General features: G+C 39.9%; 1 protein-coding gene across 1 annotated transcript; it reads left to right on the top strand.

Annotated features, from left to right (window-relative positions):
• The first annotated feature begins 471 nt into the window (after window positions 1-471).
• LOC118811356 (cilia- and flagella-associated protein 69-like) lies at window positions 472-20,570 on the top strand. Its single transcript, XM_036575516.1, has 23 exons — window positions 472-887; window positions 1,177-1,233; window positions 2,398-2,463; window positions 4,654-4,763; window positions 4,857-4,933; window positions 6,532-6,630; window positions 6,756-6,908; window positions 7,951-8,128; window positions 8,785-8,908; window positions 9,019-9,067; window positions 9,150-9,271; window positions 10,001-10,235; window positions 11,227-11,391; window positions 12,642-12,757; window positions 13,714-13,832; window positions 15,021-15,102; window positions 15,702-15,894; window positions 16,531-16,668; window positions 16,756-16,832; window positions 18,387-18,584; window positions 19,164-19,250; window positions 19,363-19,467; window positions 20,155-20,570. Exons 1-23 carry the CDS (start codon window positions 768-770, stop codon window positions 20,326-20,328), a joined length of 2,844 nt encoding a protein of 947 aa, XP_036431409.1. The 5' UTR covers window positions 472-767; the 3' UTR covers window positions 20,329-20,570.

Here is a 20,570-nt window from a genome sequence, read left to right as displayed (position 1 = left end):
GCTCTTGTGAATGTGAAATATTTATTGATTGACTACTGCTAATGAATGAAAGTCAATGTAAACTGCAAATCACAGCACATTTTGTGGTAATACTACTACTACTACTTCCATGCACAGTCATATAAAACTATTTTTACAAGAGCATTAGTGAGGTCAGGTACTGAGGTAAGGTTATACACCTCACCTTAAAAAAAAAAAATTAAAACACTAAATATTTTGGTTCTTCAAAAAGTTCATATACATAATATATATATATATATATATATATATATATATATATATATATATATATACAAATGAAGGAATGCATATGGGAATCTTTTCAAATGATATATATATATATATATTTGTTATAATTTTTTCTTTTTTTAAAATATGTCTATTTATTATTAGGTATTTATATCTATATTTAACTCTTTCACTCACACATCGCCATGCAAAGTCATTTATTCACATTACGTATAAATTAAACCCAACCACACGTGGATTTTATGAGTCTAAAAAAAGCGACCAAAATAACGTTTGAACCCGTCGATGCTCCGTAGATCGTTCCGTTGCCATGGAGACTGTTGTGCATGGGGGCGGTAACTAAGCAGTCCAGGTTCATGTTGTTGATTTTCGCCGCGTACCGTGGTTATAAAGGCGCAGTTATTAAGACTCCCTTTTAGCCCTATTTACGCGATTTAACTGACTTTGAGAGGCGTTTTGCTTGTGATCCATTTAATGCCATGTTATCACAAAGCGGCTGAGTTTGTCTTTCGTTCGGGATGTTCACTGCGGCGCGAATGACAACTAAAGCGCCGAATGGATCCAGGTCTGGAAAAGCTGCTCCACACTTTCCCTCCATTCATCACTTCTTCACTAAGAGTGCTCCGGAGCTCGACCAGGTGGGTGAGAGTTTTGTTACAACGGTGAGCTGCTTGGTTTTCACGGAGCTGAAGTCAGTTTCTTAGTCGCCAACTTCTTCTTCGAATTTCCCCGTTCCACCTTAAACAGTGCAGCAGTTACACTGCGGCGCCTCGGGCACCAGAGTGTGACTGCTGCTCCATTTAAGGTGGAACGGGGAAATTCGGACAAGCAGCTGGCGAATAGGAAGCCAACTTCAGCCTAGTGTCGTTTTCATGGTTTTCTGAATAAAAACAGCCAGCAGCGTATCTGAAGCATGTGTTTTTACAGCCTGCCAGGCATCCAGACCTCTCCCGGGTGGTACGCTTCCTGGAAGACCCTGTTTCAGTAAGTGATCTGAACACTCTGCTCAAATGTGTTCAGTGGGTCTCAGCTTTTTGTTTTTCATATCCTGTGAAAAGGACTGGACTGTATGTCCAAAAGTTTGTGGACACCCCGATAATTGGTGAATTCTGCTCATTTTAAGGGGAATTCTACAGATTTTTTAAAATGTCTGCATAATTAAATGGTTAAGACATTCAGAGTGGTTTGGTGTGAAATGCTCTGTTCTAGAGAAACTTGCAGAGTCAGAATTGTTCAGAGTGGTGGTGATAGGAACCAGACGTGTGAAGGGTTTAATGCCTCTAAAAGCTCCCTCACAGGAGCCATGTCTGAGACATTGTTTTATGACAGGTTTTACAGTAAAGTTTTGGTGTAAAACAATTTTACAATCAATTACTGGCAAAATAGTCCTCAAAGTAAGTTATTTGTTCAGATTTGGCACTATTTTCCCAGCATCAAGATGACATATAAAAACTCTGGTCATCTCAGATAGTAAATAAAATGGCTTTGTTTATGCTGTAGACACCATGACCAATGTTTTCCATCACCACCACTGTAAAGAAGTCAGTACGTTTCTCTATAATTAAGCATTTTCAAACCACTCTGAATAACTGTTTGCATCTCAGCAATTGAACTATGCAGACATTTTGAAAAATGGGTGGAATTCCCCTTAAAGGTGCACCTGTGTTCAGTTGCCCTTATACAGGCTGTATGAAGAGCATTGACCAATTGAATAGGAGCAGCCACACATGAGCCTAAGGTCACCTTGCCCAAAGCCAAGTGTTATCTAGAGGGATTTAAGACCCCAACACTGGGCTGTGGAGCAGTGGACCTGTGTTCTCTGGAATGATGGAGCTCCATCCCATAACTTTGGGGTGAGCTGGAGTGATCCGGAACTGACCATCCAACATCAGAACCTCACTAATGTTCTTGTGGCTGAATGCAATCAAATCCTCACAGCAATGTTCCAACATATAGTGTAAAGCCTTCCCATAAGAGTAGAAAAGCAACTCCCTATTAATACCCAGATTTCAGAAGAAACACTGGATGAGCAGGTGTCTACTGACGTTTGGACATACAGTGTAGTTTATATATTTGACCAGTTAGTGAAATGTTCAGTAGAGAACTCCACTGAGTGTAAACGTTTGAATATGATCTCTTTACCTGCAGAGCTCACTGAGAGAGAGGCACATTTCTGCCTTAAAGAAAGTCGCGAAGAGATGCCAGAACGGATTTGTATCCTCACTGGACAGAGAAATTCTGTTAAAATTAGACAACAGGAAAAATAATCCTAAGTGGACATAAAAATATACCTCCATTACCAGCCGGTGGATGTCATGATGTCAGTTGTGATGTAAGTAAGTGTCATCCCAGTCCCTATGGGAACAGAAGCTCCTTGCTGGTCCTCTTGAGTCCAATTACAAACCAATTTGCCAGCCTATGTCAGAGCTTTTTCATATTCTAGTACATAGTATGATAAAGAAAGTACTTTTGTCTGCATGGAAAATAACTTTATTAAAAGGTATTAAATAGCTTTTTGCAAAATGTTCAAAATTTTTGCATTGAGTGGTTTGATGTGAAACGTTGTGCTTTAGAGAAACGCACCAACTCTTGATTTCTTTATAGTGGTGGTGATAGGAACCAGGGGTCGGCCTATCTTCAGTGCAAATGATATGAAATATTGTAGCATCCTGCATCCTGGCTGTGTTGCCATGGGAGCAGAAGGAGAGACATTTGTTGTAAATAAGTTGTTGTAAGCTTGATTATGTGCACATGTGTATTGTGCTATTGTTTGTCAGGTTGTGGGGTAGTTTGTGCTTTGTTAATGAGTACCTTCAAGAGAAAGTGCATGACTAGAAATGACCGTCTGTGTCTCGGCAGTTCTCCCTTGCTACCTGTTCAGAAATGTCTCCTGCTTTTTATTCTATGTCGACACCACAATACATAAAAATATATATAATTTTTTACTGTCCAAAATGACCAGTGAACTTACACATGTTTTATATGTAATATTGATAATGATAAAATAATTTTCTTTGGCTATTGTTTTGCCAGGAGTGGTGTTTAAAAGTATGTTTTAGGTAACACTAATTTCTCCTTTAGTGTATTTGTAACAGTTGTACATTGTGTAATAACTTTCTATATAATATATATATATATATATATATATATATAAATAAATATATATATATATATATATATATATATATATATACACAATACACGCCATACTGTCATATGATAATACAAGCAACAAGTTCAGCATGATGCTCATTTAACTTACAGGAAGAGTTTAGCCAAGAAACACATGCACAGACTTTGAAAAATACACATTATTTTATATATATATATATATATATATATATATATATATATATAATATAATATACATATATAATATAATATATAATATATATATATATATAATGTAAACTTTCTATATAATATATAGATATTATATAGAAATCATATTACAGAAAAACTTAGGATAAAAGTCTTAAACTAAAGATCTGACAGGCCAAGATAAGATTTTTCACAAATTCGTATTACAGAAGCAAATCATATCTTAATGTAAGAATCTTATCTTACAGTCTCTTTTCTTATCTCAAATTAAGAAAACTTACTCAATCGAAATTGACAATCAACTGTCATGTCTGTTACCTAGCAACCGACCATACGCGCACAGCTAATGTAAACATGTAATCAAAGTAATCAAGCTAGTTAGCCAGACAGCTAACGTTAGCTACTATTACTGATTTACAGAAAGGTCAAACAAAACTAAAGCGCGATGAACTGAAAGTTAAGAATATTTGTTTCAGCGCTTTGTGCCGCTGACGTTATTCCTCCTAAAAACACAGAAACACGTTCAGCTCTGTCTCCTCATTACTCACCACCAAAACTGTAATATTTTAACTGACGAGTTTTTATCAACATTAACAGACGAAGGTAGTAAGAGGAGGCAGTGGAGATCGTGACTGCAGTGTCTGGTTTCTATCACCACCACTGTGAACAACTCTGACTTTGTACGTTTCTCTAAAATGAATCGATTTCACATCAAACCACTCATGACTTCATTATGCAGAATTTTTTTAATTCAACATTTAAAGGGTTCTAATTGATTCTTAGCTTGGATGTACAGCTTTTGGGGAAAAAAAAAAACTTTTAATTACTGTAGAACCTTTACATCATGTGTAAGTTCTTTAAGCTTAACATCTCATTTACAAAAGAATTTTTTTACAAAATAAGGCTATTTGAGAATAAGTATTCTTGTATGTGATTGCTCCAATGAATCCTTTTTGGAACCTTTAATTTAGAGTGTGGCCTTTATCATTCATTGTCATTCACTCCTTGTTAAATGGACATTTACCAGACCTGTGACAGTTCTCGAGGCTTGTTAAACATTTTCCTTGACATGGCTGCCTCAAGCTTTTGAGAGATCTTGCGAACGTCTTCACGATTTTAAACTTCTGTGCGGAAAAAGCGAAAGAACATCCTGAGTATGCTTTCATATTGTGTGACCTGCTACACATATGCAGGTAAGACTTCTCAATAATCAGTGTAAATGTATAACCCTCATAGGTCGGAAACAGCAGTCATCCAAATTAATTAATGCAAAATTTCTCTTCAAGGCTTCCTTTCTTAAAGGAGAAGGCCTCGGATGAGGCGAATTATGCCAGCGTTGTGACCGACTCACTGTCTCAGATGGGTAAGTGATGGGCTCTAATACTCAGTGAGCGAAATCCCTCCGGGGTAATCAGGCGGTCCCATGTTGGCTGGCGACTCCAGTGTTGGCAGGTTGCCAACTCTCTCCTCATAGTGGAGCTGATGCTAGCTTCAGTGGCAAAATGTTTGGTTAACAATTGTTCATTTGGAAATGCCCTTTTCTAGTTTGGTTTGCTACTTTACACATCTCCTCTTGTGTCTTCAGTTTTGGAAATGGGTAACAATTCACTCTTCCTCATAACATCAGGTTTTCAGATTTACAAACACCCCTCGCACTGTGACATATTGTAAACATTTTCAGAGGTATCCCAGGCATGTTTACAGTTGCTAAGCTATGAAGGTCCACCTGGGTGATTCAGGTTTCTATACAGCCAGCCTAAGGCATACCAGTGCTATAACGTCATCATAAGTTCACCACAACCCCCTCCCCACCCCCCACCCCTCCGAATTTTGATTTTGAGACTTTCAAGTGGTCCAAGGGATTAAGTAGGAGGTCCTGGACTCCTACCCTTACAGCAAAAGCAGTTGATCAGACAAGACATGTTTAAGACGTTTACTGCCTTAGTTTTGCACGCAAGCTACAAGGCTAATGTAGCTAACAAGTGATGGAAGATTGTATCTGACCCATTAGCATCATGCAAACTGCTTCACGCACTTACTTTAAACTGTGTCACAATATTTACTAAGCTCAAATAGTTATGTTTATGTGGGATCTGATCGTATAACTTGGAGGAAAAAAGGAAAACTCGACTGTTTTTAGATGCAAAATACCTTTTTTCATATTCATAGATAACGGTATGACTTACAGTGTTAGAAACCAAGTAAGTCTATTTGAGATTACTAAACAACGTGACACAGTGTAAAGCAATATTATGGCAGTTTAGGTAGTATGGCAAATGAGGCATGATGCTAAATTGTGGGGTATAAACCTCGCTTACTTGTTAACTACATTAGACTTGTATTTTCACTGCAAAACTAAAGAAGCGAACTTCAGATACCAAACATATCTTGGCTGATCAACTGCATTTGTGATAAGGAGAAATCTGTTACACTGAGGGAGATGAAGAGGCAGGATGCAAGTGCATGTCTTTAGTTTTATTAAAAAATCCATGACACAAAGGTGACCAAACAAAGACATTCTGAACAATATACTGAAACAGATAGGAAACCAAAGACAGGACATGAAGAACACTAGAAAACAAATGAGAGATAACCATAACAGGGCCTGAGAGAACAAAACACCAAGCAAATATGATGCACACAAGCTGGGGTATAAATACACATGGAAAAGACTAGAAACACCTGGGACAAATGAAAGGGCAGGGCTACAGACAACAGACAGGTGAGACAGATAACAAGAAGGCAGGACCAGGGAGGAGACAAAGACCAAATAACAACAAAAGCAAATGGCTGACCTAAACAAAAGCACATGGGACATGAAAACAAAGGCTGAAACAGAGAAAGACAAGGACAGGGCACGACATGATTTTTCAAAGTCTGTGCATGTGTTTCTTGGCTAAACTCTTCCTGTAAGTTAAATGAGCATCATGCTGAACTTGTGTATTGTTTGTATTATGGCAGGTTATCTGATGAGGGTTTCAGACTCAAAGGTCAGAGAGCAAATCTGCGCTTCCATCATATCATTGTACAGCTCTGACAAGTCAAAGCAATGCGAAGATGGTGAGTCCCTACAACACAGCATACTTTCTCAAGGATTTGGAGCGGGATGTTGTGTAGCCAGAGCACTTGACTTTTCTTGTATTGACATTGTATTGAATGCATGTCTGTCTCTCCATGTCTGTCAGGTCTGTGTCCTACAAGCCTGGGTTACAGGCAGGAGCTGGTAGAACAAAGCGGTGTGGCTGAGACTCTGGTGATGGCACTGGCTCTAATGGAGAACCAGCTGCCAGCCAAACTTCAGGTCCTACAGGCCTTACAGGTCCTGTCCAGCTCCTCTGGTGAGCTCTGCATTTAGCTGGATTCATTAGTGTTTGGCAGAGTTGGTTAGTTCTTTGAAATATCTCATTTAAACCTTACCAAGAATGTAGATAGCAAAGACATGTTAAGTGTCTTGATTTGTTTCTTAAGTTTTGCACTGGAGCTTCCAGGCTAATGTAGCTAGCAAGTAAATAATACAATAATTTGGGAGATGTAGACCAAGTCAGAATATTTGCTAAGGTTATATACTTCCGGGTGGATATCTCGCATCCAGGCAGCGGTGGAAGGAGCTCCTTTTTAAGCAATGTTAATGCAAACAGAGCAGACTGAAACCAAATTGTTAGCTTTGGTTGGCTCTTTAATTGATTTATCACATTTTTTCCACTTTCAGAAGCAGCTGGAGCTGCACTAAGTAGCATTAAACACAGTGAGGGAAAGTTAACGCATAGTACTGTTAGCTTGGCACTAACATAGGCCAGCATTTCGCTCAGAGGCGCTAGCAGAAATTAGCACTACTGTAGCAGATAAATAAAGGCTAGTCATAGAGTGAAGGTTTGTTCATTAAACACGCAAAAAAATATGTGACTGGTGCATTTTTGTGATTATATGACAAAAAATTAACCTCACCAGTCATGTTAATAGTGAAGTTATCGTTATGTGAAGAACAGTTTAGACCAGCAGCTTTAGTAGCATGCAAGCTTGCTAATATCATCAATAGCGACATTAAGAGCAAACTCTGAATATTTAGACATATACAGTATGTATTTTCATATTTCATTACAGGATTATTGAAAGCTTTCTGTTTTTCCAGGACATCGGTTAAATAACTCACAACTTTTAGGATTAGTAATGTGGTAGCAAGGATTAGCATAAAAAACTAAAGAAACAAACAGTCTCCTTGACTACAACTGGCGTAAAGGGAAAATTCTCACTTTAAATAACGTAGCAAATCACTTTGTGTTTGACAAGGTTAGGTTTTTCTGTTTTTTTTTCCCGTTACATTACGTTTTTGCAATATACTTATTTATCTGATGGCCTTTTTCATTGCATGTGGCCTTGCAGCAGTGAACTGTAGCTTAATGCTGAAGGCAGAGGGAGCCCAGAAAGTCTGCTTCCACATGAACGAGCCAGATCAGTCTGGACAAGTGCTGTTCCGCTCCTCTGAGATCCTGTGGAACCTTCTGGAGAACGGGTCCAGAGAGGAGGTTACCAGCCAGCTCAGCAACATGGACTGTATCATGTGGGTTTACATTCTCCTCATTGCTCCTTCACAGGAGAGACATCACGATTCCACTGAAGAAAGTACTGTATAGTACTGCACGAATATTGTAGGCTCTGTAGAGTTAAAGGGGAATTCCACTGATTTTGCAAAGTTTCTTGGTAATTAAATCAGTAAGATGTGATTACAAACTAATTCAGAGCGGTTTGAGGTAAAATGAGTCATTCTAGAGAAACGTACTAAGTCAGAATTGTTCACAGTGGTGGTGATAGGAACCAGATGTTTGAAGAGTTTAGTATCCATAGAAGCTCTGTCACACAAATGTACTACATGAAATGGTTCTGTATATGGTGTCTGATGCCTTTTAACTTGTTTCAGGTAGTTTTTTTGAGATTTTACCTACCTTTTTAACACATTTGTGATGGAGAAGTACATGCAGGGTGCTGTAAGGCAAAATAATCCCCAAAGAAAACTTATTTTTAAGCCACATTTAACGTCACAATTTTTTCAAATTAGCGTTTGAGTTGTTTGAGTTGGAACCTTGGGTGAACTACGCACAACATTAATAAGCGTGTGGAAGACATACACAATCTAACACTTCAGCTGAGGATTGAGTGCGTTGTTGAAGTAGTCAGTGGTCCTGGATTTGCCTTTTGATTGAGTGTTTTGAACGACAGGGTCTTGAAAGAGGCTTTTTTACATCAGCTTCTTAATGGCTACCGCCATTATGACCAGCAGCTCCGAAATGACCTTCTAGTGATTATAACCCTGATTGCAGAAAACCCCAGTGCTCCATTAATTGTAAGTACACTAGATTTAGTTCATTACCTTCTCTTTCTGGAATTGTCCTCAATGATCGCTTGCTTAATTTCCTTTTCATTACAAAGCAACTTTAATGTTCTTGCCAATAGGAGAGCGGATTCGCCAAGCAGCTCATCCTTTTCGTCACTTTTCCTGAACGTAAGTTTTTACTCTGTTGTGGATGTCAATGCTGTCATAGGTTTTGTATAATTTGACGGCAGTTTTACTTCCTGTCCTGCAGTGAAGAGCCATAACCCGCTGATCCGAAACCTCAAGCTGTCCTTCACCAGTGAGGACTTTGAGATGAAGAAGCTGCTGCTGAATCTGCTTGTTGTTCTGTCCAGAGACCTGTCAGCAGTGCAGGTAAGGGGAGCTGCAGGTGTGGCAGGAGTGCTCAGCACAGCAGACTAGTGCTGTATAGGGGGTAAATCTCTGACCTCACAACATGATTACGATTCTTTAGTAAACAGTTCAGTACACTTTGAATTGGGATGCATGATCAGATTTTGCTCCAAACATGCAATCATAAGTCTGCCACTTTATTATTTTTATTTTGGCTGATCTGCACTGCAATTTTATGAGGTAAATAATGTGAAGCGTGTAAGTGCGTTTGTGCTGTATTTGAAAGCCGCTGTTACACTGTGCCAAAATGTTAATATTAAAAAGCATAGTTGTGCATGATTCATTGTGCTTAAAATCCAGTTATCTCTTACTTTAAAGAATAAATGGTTCTTTATGGTTTAATGCTTTTGATATTTTGCATCAGAATTGGTATCAGTACCAGCTGATACTTGAGGATTCAATGTATCAGTAAAAAATAAAAAATAAAATTTAAATTAAAATTCCAGGTGTCTTACAGAGAAAATAACATTATTTATATTGTGACTTTGAATGTAACATTCAGAAATCGATGTGACTGAATCACCACTTTTGCAGCAGTTTACTAACCATCTGTCCTGTTTTTCCAGGACATGTCCTCTTTTTGGGGCCAAAAAAACTTCCAATCAGGACGTCTAAATTGCCTAGAAGATTCAGGATTTGGGTTTGCATTAATTTTGTATATCTGTCTGTCCTTGTGTTTGTGCCAAATAGCTGTTTAAAGAGAGCCGTGTGATGCTGGCTCTGATGCTGCTTGTGCGGCCCAGTTCGTCTGATAGACGGCCCAGTGGAAAGGGCAGACGCAGTTGGACCTCTGTCCAACAGGAGGAGCTACAGCTGCACGCTTTAGCCACGCTGGCCACAGTGGCACCACTCATGCTGGACGAATATCTGTCATGCCAGGCCAACACCTGCCTGCTGATGCTGCTGGAGTGGTGCTCTCAGCAAGGTATGCTGGAATAGGTGTGCTGGGAAAAGCAGCAGCTGGAGCGAGACGTTCTAGAAGATGTCTAGTGGTGTGTTTGTTCTAGAGATTGCAGATCAGTATCAGGACGAAAAAAGCAGAAAATCTCAGAGAAAAAAAAGAGTTTGCATGTTCTCCCCCAGTCTGTATGAGTTTCCTCTGGTTTCTTCCCACGGTCCAAAGACATGCAGTCAGGCCAGTTGGAGACACTAAATTGCCCCTAGGTGTGTGTGACAGTGTGTAGGTCTGTGGGTCTACCCAGGGTGTTTCCTGCCTTCCGCGGATGAACGAAGGTTTATGTAAAAACTAATCTAATCTTTTTTATTGCTTGGAATTAATCAGGCTGTTTTTATTAGTGCTTTCAAGACTGATATATGTAAATGATCTCTGTTCTGACTGGCTGCCTTTGATTGGCTGTATTGTGGCTCGTTCAGAAAAGTCTGAGCTGAAACACCCTGCATAATTTCAGTGTGAGTGTGCTGATCTAAACTGCTGTGGAATGAATAATTGGATAAAAGTAAATCTGTCAGTTTTCATGACATAAAAACAGTGAATTCAAAACTGGCTGACCTGGCTAAATGCTGTTTTGAAAATTGAGCGTTCTACTTTCAAAAAAACTAAGGGCAATTCAGTTTCCCATGGTTTGAGGCTTTTATATGGAGCGCTCTAATTAAAAATGGCTCATTTTAAACCTTAACATTTTCTTAAGAAGAAACATCAAATTGGTGTCAGTCAGGACTGGTATTGGCGTTGGCTAATGTTTAAGATTTCTATATCTGTATCAATATCGGGAAAGGATAAATGGATTTGTTGTATCATTTGTAGCTTGTTCACAGTATTTCAGTAGCAGTGTTCTACAGAGATTGCAATATGATGTGAGGTGTTAATGATAGAGTTAAAAGTATGATCAGTGATCGCTACCACAGTAAGTCAGTCAGTGCATGCACATAAACCCATTTTCACTCTTTTTCTCCAGACTCTTATTTTGGACAGGGTCATGGTTTCCATGGTGCTGGAGGCCGGGGCGGGAAGAAGGCTCAGATGAGGTACTGCGTGCGCCTCCTCAGGAGCATGGTGTCACTTAGCAACAGCCTCATCAACCAGGACCTCTGTGATCAGGGAGCCCTCAGCCAGCTCCTTGGTAAATATTATGGGATATCCCATAGGTTAATAGATTATATACTGTGGACTGTGTTCTTGTCAACAGGCCTGATTTAGCTAAGCCATTAGTGCACGTTTCTGCTCAATTGGTTAGTGCAAAATTTAAAAAAAAATGGCAACTAGTCAGAAATAAGTGTCATTATGGAAGATTGTTGAAATAATTTCTGATTCCATTGCCTACAATTCCAGTTAGCTACCAGATTTTGGGCTGTGAATGTTAATGTCGAGCCTCCAGAGCAGCTTCAGTGTGACTTGTCATGGCTTCTACAAGTCTGTGGAACTGTACTGGAGGAAGGGAAGATATTCCCTCAATTGATGTTTTGATGATGGCGGTGCAGAGCGATGTAAGTCCAGGTGTTCAATTGGATTGAGATCTGGTGACTGAGAAAGCCACAACATATGATTTACATTATTGTCTTGCTCATCACACCATTCAGTGACCCCTCATGCCCCATGAATGGAGGTCTTGACATCCTGGAAAAGTGAACAGGTTTCAGAAATGATTAATCAGAGGATAAAAATGATCAGTCAGAATAACTTTGTATTGATTTGAAGTGACCCTTCGCTCTAAGGGGACAAGTAGATCCAAACCTTGCCAGCAAAGGGGCCCACCCCTCAGCATATCAGCTATTGGACCTCCTCACTGTAGAGGTCAGGCATTGAGGCCTGTACTGTTCTCTTAGTGTACGCCCCACATGCACCCACCCACTTGGGAGAACATAGTGAAGAATGACTCATTTGATTATATCACACCTCTGTAGACCAGTGTCTATGGTTTTTACACCACTGAGCTCCCAAACATGCATTCGTCTTTGTAGTGAGAGGTTTATCCACTGCAGTCCTGCTATAATCTCCCTCTCTGTGTAGATGTGTCACTGAATGTGCACTTTGAAGCACAGTTTCCAACCCTGTTTACTGGTATCTTTCCCATAGATCTCAATCCAGATGTCACTTTATTCAGTATTTATATTGAAATACTAGCCAGTTGAGCAGTCTTTGTGCCTAAAGCTCCTACTGTCCACGCTCCAACAATGAACCGTCACTTAAAGTCACTTAAATCTTTTCCTTTTGATCTACTTGACCCAAAATCGAAGTCAATCGGTCCTTCTCAGCATTTTTATACATGCCACAGAGCATAGGAGGATGTTAATTGCTTCTAGTTTTTTCTTTAATTAGTCATCTGTCTGTGCCTTTATATTGTAACTGTTTAAAATATGTGGCCATGCTCAGGGTTGTTGAAGCAGTTCCAGGAGAGAGAGGAAGAGGAGGATGCTGTGTGTGTGGAGATTCAGACGGACGTGCTGCTCACCCTGTCTGCCCTGTGTGAGGAAGACATGCACAGGAAGGTGAGACACCCAGAGGGGTTTTTCCTTACGATGTGCAGTTCATCTGCTGGCATCCTCTGCCCTTAGTTGTCCCAGGTTTTAAACGAGCCCGTACCAGGGAAAACTGGACTGTTTCTCTGTTTTTTTTTAATAAGTTTAATGTAATTTGTAAATGCAGTTACATTTTGAAAACACACACTTTATTTTCCAGTCTATAAACCAACTACGGGAACAACCTATTTTAACATCATCATGATCACAACCTTAAACACATTTACAAATGACCATCCATTCAGCCTACAGCAGTTTAGCACCGCTCATTTATTCTGAAGTGAAGTGATGTGAAGTGTTGTTACTGCAGACAGTCTTTAGCAGCCATACTGGAGTGGAAGATGTGGAGATTAAACGTTGTGCTGTTCCTGAATGTCAGGAAGTAAGTGTATCATTGCAGGATCCAGACATCCAAAAAGAGTGAAGTGAGGCTTGTTTTTTTCTCACGTCTCTGAGAATTTCAGTCCGAACTGAACAGTTTGTCACGTACATTGGGTTCGATTCCCCGGCTGGGCGACCAGAGTCCTTTCTGTGTGGACTCTGTGTGGGTTTCCTCCCACGGTTCAAAGACATGCAGTCAGGCGGTCAGATACTAAATTGCCCCTAGGTGTGAATGAATGTATGTCTGTATGTCTGCCCTGTGATGGACTGGCAACCTGTCCAGGGTGTTTCCTGCCGTCCGCCCAATGAGTGATGGGATAGGCTCCAGCACTCCCCACGACCCAGAAGGATAAGCAGCTAAAATGATGAAGAGAGAGGGAGAGATTTGGTATATAAAACCACACAAACATAAGTGGATTTAAAAATGAAAAAACTAAAACAAAAGAGAATCCTATAATATGCTTATTAGGTGAAAAGTAGAGACAGAGACTCACTGGCACATGTAAACGCACATGTGTGATTATCTGTGTCTGATTTGTGTGCAGGAGCTGTTTGGTGCAGAGGGTGTGGAGATGGTCATCCGCTATCTAAAAATGAACCCGGCTCAGCTCTACAGCGGCCTGGGACACAACCGACTCTTTCTGTCTACAGTGGACTGTGTCTGGTGAGCCGCTCATGTGCTCTGCACACCTTCATATTGGCTTACTCACCTCCAAAAGTGGGTTATGAATCTCAGTAAAGTAGCACTGCACAGTTTATTGCTTTCCCTGCTCCACCACATCTGATTCAACTAATAAATAGACTTGATAATTCACTTGTGCTGAATTAGTTGTGAGGCCTACAGTTCTACAGTTGTACAAATGTTTGGACACCCCTGGCCAAATGACGTATTTTGTTAATATTTTAGATAAAAGGAAGCTACCACAGCCTCTCCAGCAAATTATTTTTAAAACAATCATTTTTCCACAGATGTTAATGCTCAGTTACTTTATATCATTTAACTTAAAATATTGAAAAATAGGCCGTCTTACATGTTCTGCAACTCAGGGGGCTGTGTGGGACATTCCTAAAAGTACTGCAGCTTGCCTTTCTTGAGGTAGTTCATGGTGTATTTTGAGGTATGTTTTGACTCTTTGTGTCGTTGTTGAAGTCAGCTTTATTTTCCTGGCTGACTGTGTCACATTTGCTTCCAGAATTTGCTGATGTTTAGAGGAATTCATTATTCCATCTACCCATGTAATGTTTCCTGCACCATTGGCTGTCACACAACCCCAAAGCATAATAGATCCACCACTGTGCTTAACAGTAGGCAAGGTGTTCTTTTCATCAAATGCTGCTTCTTTTTTGTCTAAACCTTTGGTGATTGTAGCCAAAGAATTACAATTTTACTTCATCATTCCGCAGCACTGGTTTCTGAAGCTGTTTTGCGTACTTCTGATGTTTAAATTACAGTGGTGCACAACCACTCCTGTATCAGCTAAACCTTCCTGCAGGTTCTTTGCTGTCATCTTAATCAAATACAAAGTAATAGTGCATTAACCTCAGTGAAAAATGTTATTTTTAAAATAATTTGCTGCAGGGGTTGGGTTTACTTCTAATCACTTTAAAAATGAACAAAATATAGCCAGGGGTGCCCAAACGTCTGCATACAGCTGTACATGTTGTCAACATTTTCCCTAAACAGAATCTGTTGTGTTACTTTTTTGTTTGGGAGTGATCATCACTGTTACAGGACAAAGTATCTTTTTCGAGTTAAACTGTGCCGTTAACCTAAACGACTGTTTAAACACCTTCTATAATATTGTTTTGTCTTGTTGTGTTTTATTTTACCCTCTGATGTGAAAATGTGCAGGTCTTGCATTGTTGGCTGTTACACAATAGAGGATTTGTTTTTGGAGAAGGAGGGGGCTTTCCTTATACTCGACTTTCTGCAGGTAAGTAACGTCACAAGCTCCGGCATCATGAGAGGTTTGCTGCTGTTACTGAAAGCAAGACATGTTTATTGACCAGCAGGTGGAGCTATAGCTCTAAACCAAAGAGCTCAGTGCGTTTCCTAAAGCTAAAGCTCCTCAGAAGGCGAGACAAGAGGTCTTTCAGTGGACAATGTATACAAGGGTCATAGTGCACATAAAAAGAACATTTTGCAAGATTATTTTTATTCACTCATGTATGAACAACAGTTACCCTGGGCCAGTGCAGAATGGTCTCATTCAGACAAGTCCCATTCCCTGTCAGTGGGGGTATAATAATGAAGTTAGAGAGAATGATATCAGCTGCATTACAGAATGCCATGGTGACCAAATCACAGTTAGCAACCCTATTACACAGCCTACTGTGTCTGACATTAGGCTACATCAACTTTAACCTAAACAGTAAGTCTCCTGACCAATCAGAAAGCTGGTGAATGTATTGAACGTTGAACGATTCCATCTGGCACAGTCTGACCCCAGGCAATAAAAACTCCACCAGGTCACTCTAACTGCACAATGTGAGCTTTACTATGCACTCCATCTCACTCTGCCTCAATTCACAGTTGAGCCCCAGGAGCATGAAGAGTGTCCTGCTGGGGACCCTGCTGGAGCTGTGTGATAACCATAAGACGCTGGTCCACGTCGAAGCCTGGAGGGGAGAGAAGGACCTTACGGCCCCGGCTCTGCTGCTTCAGCTCTGGAGGCAGGAAGAGGCTGAGCTCGGCGTGAAGAGAGACCAGCATGGGAGAATCACTGGTACAGGGCCAGAGATAAAACACCATTTCACACAGAAATGTTACGCTGCCAATGTGAAATGATGCTAATAATGTTGCAGATAAGTCAGTAATAAAGTGAATCACTGAACTCTAGACAGAATAGAAACTATCTAGTTAGTTTTTATTCATTTGTAGTATTGTAGGTGAAACGTTTCATTATTAGCTTCACATACATGGACTAAGACTAGTCTTGGACTAAATTGCACTGCCAATTTTTAGTTCAGGCTAATCTGGATTTGAAGTTAAACCAGTTAAATTAGATTTTTAAAATAGATTTTTTTACAAATTTTAGTTATACTATAATACAGTAGATCTGCCATTTTATGGACCTGAATTTTTCATTCCTGATCTACACAACAATCCCCTTTTGTTTAAATTACTACTTCATCTTGTGTGTGTACAATAGAGGGGCTCCCCTTGATTGCTCTCCCTTAAAGTGGACTGTTGTAAATAGTGGCCTCTGGTCTTGATACTAAAGTTAAAAATTTAAAAAAATGTTTTTGTCTATTAAATAAAATATCAATACTTTTCAATAGGTGTAAGCTCACTTCTCTGAGTTGATATTTTTCTGTTGAGCAGTGTTCAGTGTTTTTCATGGTGTTTGTTTAACCTGCAGATGTGAAGAAACCCATCCTGTCTCGCTATCAGGAGGAGGAGCCGTTAGTGTCCGTACCTGCTGACAGACCTAGTGCTGCTGTTATGGATGTATCAGAGAACCTGCGCTCAAAAATCTACTGTCTGTTCTGCAGAATAGGTGAGCATGTCTGACTAAGAGAGAGAGAGTAAGAGAGAGAACAGATGTATTATTTCTTTTTCTAATGAAAAATGAATGTGCTTATAGGCTTTGAGGACCTGCGTGGTTTGACTGCAGAAGACTACATCACTTTGAGCATAGTGAGCAGATACATGGACTTTAAGGTAAGCTCAGACTCTATAGTGTCACTCAAAGGGCCCGTATCTCACATTTTCTTGTGTGCTTATTAAGTTGCATGACCATGTTTCCAACCTCGCTTTATCCCTTCAAACTAAACAGGCTATTGTTGTGACTGTACCATTAAGGATGATGTATGTAAATGAGGTCTGCTTTGACTGACTGCCCCTGTATTTTGCCTTATTAGAAAGCTGTCAGCATAAAACACTGCTAGCTTCAGCATGACTGAGCGGAGCTAAACTACTGTAGGCAGAATAGGCAGATATATGTTAATGCAAGGGGTTTTTGTGACATCACAAAAACAATGCCTTCAAAACTGACTGTTTTTGCAGCTTAGTTTCCATATATGGATTGTATGGGCTGGGAAGTGAATGGCACATCAAACTCCTTCCTTTTTTAAAAAAAGCAAAGGAAATTTGTTCTTTCATGACATGGGCCATTTAAAAGAACAGTGGGAACTCCACTGATTTTGCAAAATTACGTAATCGTTCAGTGGTTTAGATGTAAACAGAATCATTCACAGTGGTTTGGTGTGAAATGCGCCTTTCTAGAGAAAACAGGGAAGAGAGAGAGACCGCACCCGCCGACGGCAAAGCAGAAGAGCCCAGGGCAAAAGGAAATTGACAGTGTCAACAACAAACTAATGGCTACTCTGCTCACCAGTTTGTGGGGAAGGACAGCAGGGGGCAACTGTGATCTATTACAGCCCCTCCGATGAATACTCACATAAACTATGAGTTTAGCTGGCACTGTGTGACGCAATGCCGGCAACCCAAACAACACAAAAGGCATGCAGGGCAGAGAGGTACGTGCAGGGTGTTGTTAGGAAAAAATAGTACCCACAAAATTATTTTTTTTCAGATTTAGCACTATTTTACCAACGTATATCAGCGTGACATATAAAACCTTATAAAACACATGCAAGTTCACTGGTAATTTTGGGTAGCAGATAAAGTGGTGGTATTTGTAGTGTAGACTACGACGTCTGGTTCCTAGTACTATAATGCTGAACAATTTCAACTTAGAAAGGTGCATTTCACACCAAACCACTCTGAATGATTGTGTTTACTTCTAAATGGTTGAATGATTAAGAAATTTTGCAAAATCAGTGGAGTTCCCCTTCAAATGTATTAGGTACCTGCTTCTAGAAAACAGGGCAGCAATTTTTTTAATCCTTACGTTAGAGTCTAGTCTGGGCTGACAGCTGTGTAAAAGTTTCTTCACCCAAAATGTCTCCAGTATGGAATTGTGCATACATGACTGAATCCCAAATGGCTATTTATTAGATGTATTATTCACCAGAACTACTGACGAGACCCATGATATACTCAGTAAAGTGCACAGTGACCTAATATATCAAGATAATGATGACATATCATGATGTGCCCCACCTTTATGGCTGATTGGACATCAGAGTATGGAATATCACTTACACTATGTGTGTGTATGTGTGTGTTTGGTGTGTGTGTGTGTGTGTGTGTGTGTATATGTGTGTGTGTGTGTGTGCGCATGTGTGTGTGCGTGTGTGTGTGTGTGTGCAGACAGGAGAGGTGTGGAGTGAAGTGTCAGCTGAGCTGGAGTTGGAGGGTGTCAGGCCCATCAGTCCGGATGCGGAGGCTCTCAGCACCATCGCCCAGACAAGCGAAGACACAGCCAGACATGTCTGCTCATTGCAGCAAAGCATTCTGGACCAGAAGAAGCAGGAAGACCTCCAGGAGGAGAAATTGGCATATAAAGAGGTCGAACACGCCTTTTTAACGATGTTTATTCACTCTCATTCTCACAGCCAGCTTCTGAAATATCTTTATCCTTTCATACTGCCACCACATTTGGCCAGGCTGCACATACGACGTCCAGTACATATGAAGCTGATTGCTGTATATTTCAGAAAGACTGTTCTAGAGGCGGGGAATATGACAATATTTTAGCATTATTGTGATAAAATTGTGATTATTGTGATTAAAGAACACGGACCAACTGCATGATCGACTTCTTGTTTTTTCTCATTATAAAGAGGAGCATAATTAGCCCTGTTTAATTAGATGTGGTGCAGTACAGTAATTGAAACGCTGAATAAAAATCAGAAAAGAGTTTTCGGTGGCTGTTTTTAAAATGGCACTACTAGTACAATGTGTCTGTGTCAAAATATCTTGATATGCATTGTGTGTCATGAAAACGTCTTTATCATGACATATATTTTCAATTTTGTCCATCCATAGACTGTCCACATGCTTACGTGCTACAAATATCATCTTAGGAACTACATGACTGCACTTGTGACTGAAGTTGTGAGTATTTTTTTTCTTTTCAAAATGCAGATCAGCTTAAACCGCAAGCAACAAGAGCTAACTGCAAAGTCCTGGCAGCATCATGTTGCAAAGACGTCAGACTACAAGATCTTAAAGGTGCGTACCTGTATTGTGAATTTTGCTGAATTGCCTTACAGTTAGTCTATGAATGACAACACATAGTAATATTTACTTCATTTCCATCTTCGGACTCTTTGCCTTCGCTTAGGAGTCTAAGCTGCTGCAGGAGAGATCTATCGAGTCGTCTCGGCCGAAGGAAAAATCGGACGGGTTTATTTTTCACTCCACTCATATTCCCGGCCTGCAGACTACTGTAAGAGCTGTGTACTACAATAATATAAACTCTGTCCCAACATATTACAGCTCTGATGCTGTCTGTGTGTTTGATTAGATGTTGGTGAGATTCTGAATGATGTCACTTGTTGAAAAATTGCTTATTAATTACACTTAAATGGTAAAAGTGTTTTTTTTTGATGGTACTAACCAACACAAGTGTAGCACAGATGAACCAGACCATTTTAGTGTGTTTTGGCCATTGATACAGTGCTGAGTGAGATCACAGGATGTAAAATGTAACAGTTAATATCTCAGACACAACACAACTCAGGATGAATGATGATTTTATAGCACAAATCCAACACAAACAATACTTTTATTCGTTTTTGACTGTATGGAGTGCCAAACTATAGAGGTAGCGTCTGGCTGCTTTTCATAAATGAACGTGACATTGTTAAAAGTCAGCGTGAACCATGTGTTTTACTATCGTACCTTGACCTATTACCAAAATGAAACATGGTATCAGTTTGACTTTATAAGAAATAACTGACACATTCGTTGTGTTTTCATCTTAGTAAATGCAAAATAAGATCTATTTCACAGTTAAACAAAAGCACATTATGAGTCCATGGGCTGTAAACATCCTGTGATATATCTCTCTGATTTGTGTTTGACGATCCATTGTAAATGTTTAATGAATAGCATGTGGTTTTTTGTGTAACAGAATTTCTTCAGCCGTGTCTTGACGATTGACAGCACCCCTGCAGCTCTGACTGGAGGACCCCTGGCAAATACAGATTTAGCCCTGGAGAGGGTGCCTATTGAGGGGGGAGCACTGAGGAAAGTGGCACCTTCAAATGCTGAGCTGGAGCTTCCCAACACAGTCACTGTCAAATAGACACCTCAGTTAGGACAATCAATCTAAAAAAAAATCCCTGCACAGTTTAGCATCTCTACCACAGCTCTAATGCACCTAATTCAACAGCTCTGAGACCTCCAGGAACCGGAGGTTCTCCCCTCTGCTCAGATATATAGGACTTTTATAAATAAATCAGAAATTATGCACAATCCTTCAGATAAATATATATATTTATTTTTGTCAGACTGGAAGCTGCTACACATTTGTTTCATGCTGATATG

This window comes from Colossoma macropomum, unplaced genomic scaffold, assembly GCF_904425465.1.
Source record: "Colossoma macropomum unplaced genomic scaffold, Colossoma_macropomum, whole genome shotgun sequence".
NCBI classification, from domain to species: domain Eukaryota; kingdom Metazoa; phylum Chordata; class Actinopteri; order Characiformes; family Serrasalmidae; genus Colossoma; species Colossoma macropomum.
The sequence above is the reverse complement of the archived record's forward strand: the minus strand, read 5'-3'. Positions and strand labels throughout refer to the sequence as shown.

Bases quoted from the DNA above. Each gene is read 5' to 3' on its own strand.
- LOC118811356 (XM_036575516.1), top strand. From the start codon at position 768: ATGTTCACTGCGGCGCGAATGACAACTAAAGCGCCGAATGGATCCAGG. The intron at 1,234-2,397 runs GTAAGTGATCTG...CTTTACCTGCAG, and splicing joins TCCTGGAAGACCCTGTTTCA to AGCTCACTGAGAGAGAGGCA. The intron at 9,068-9,149 runs GTAAGTTTTTAC...CCTGTCCTGCAG, and splicing joins TTTCGTCACTTTTCCTGAAC to TGAAGAGCCATAACCCGCTG.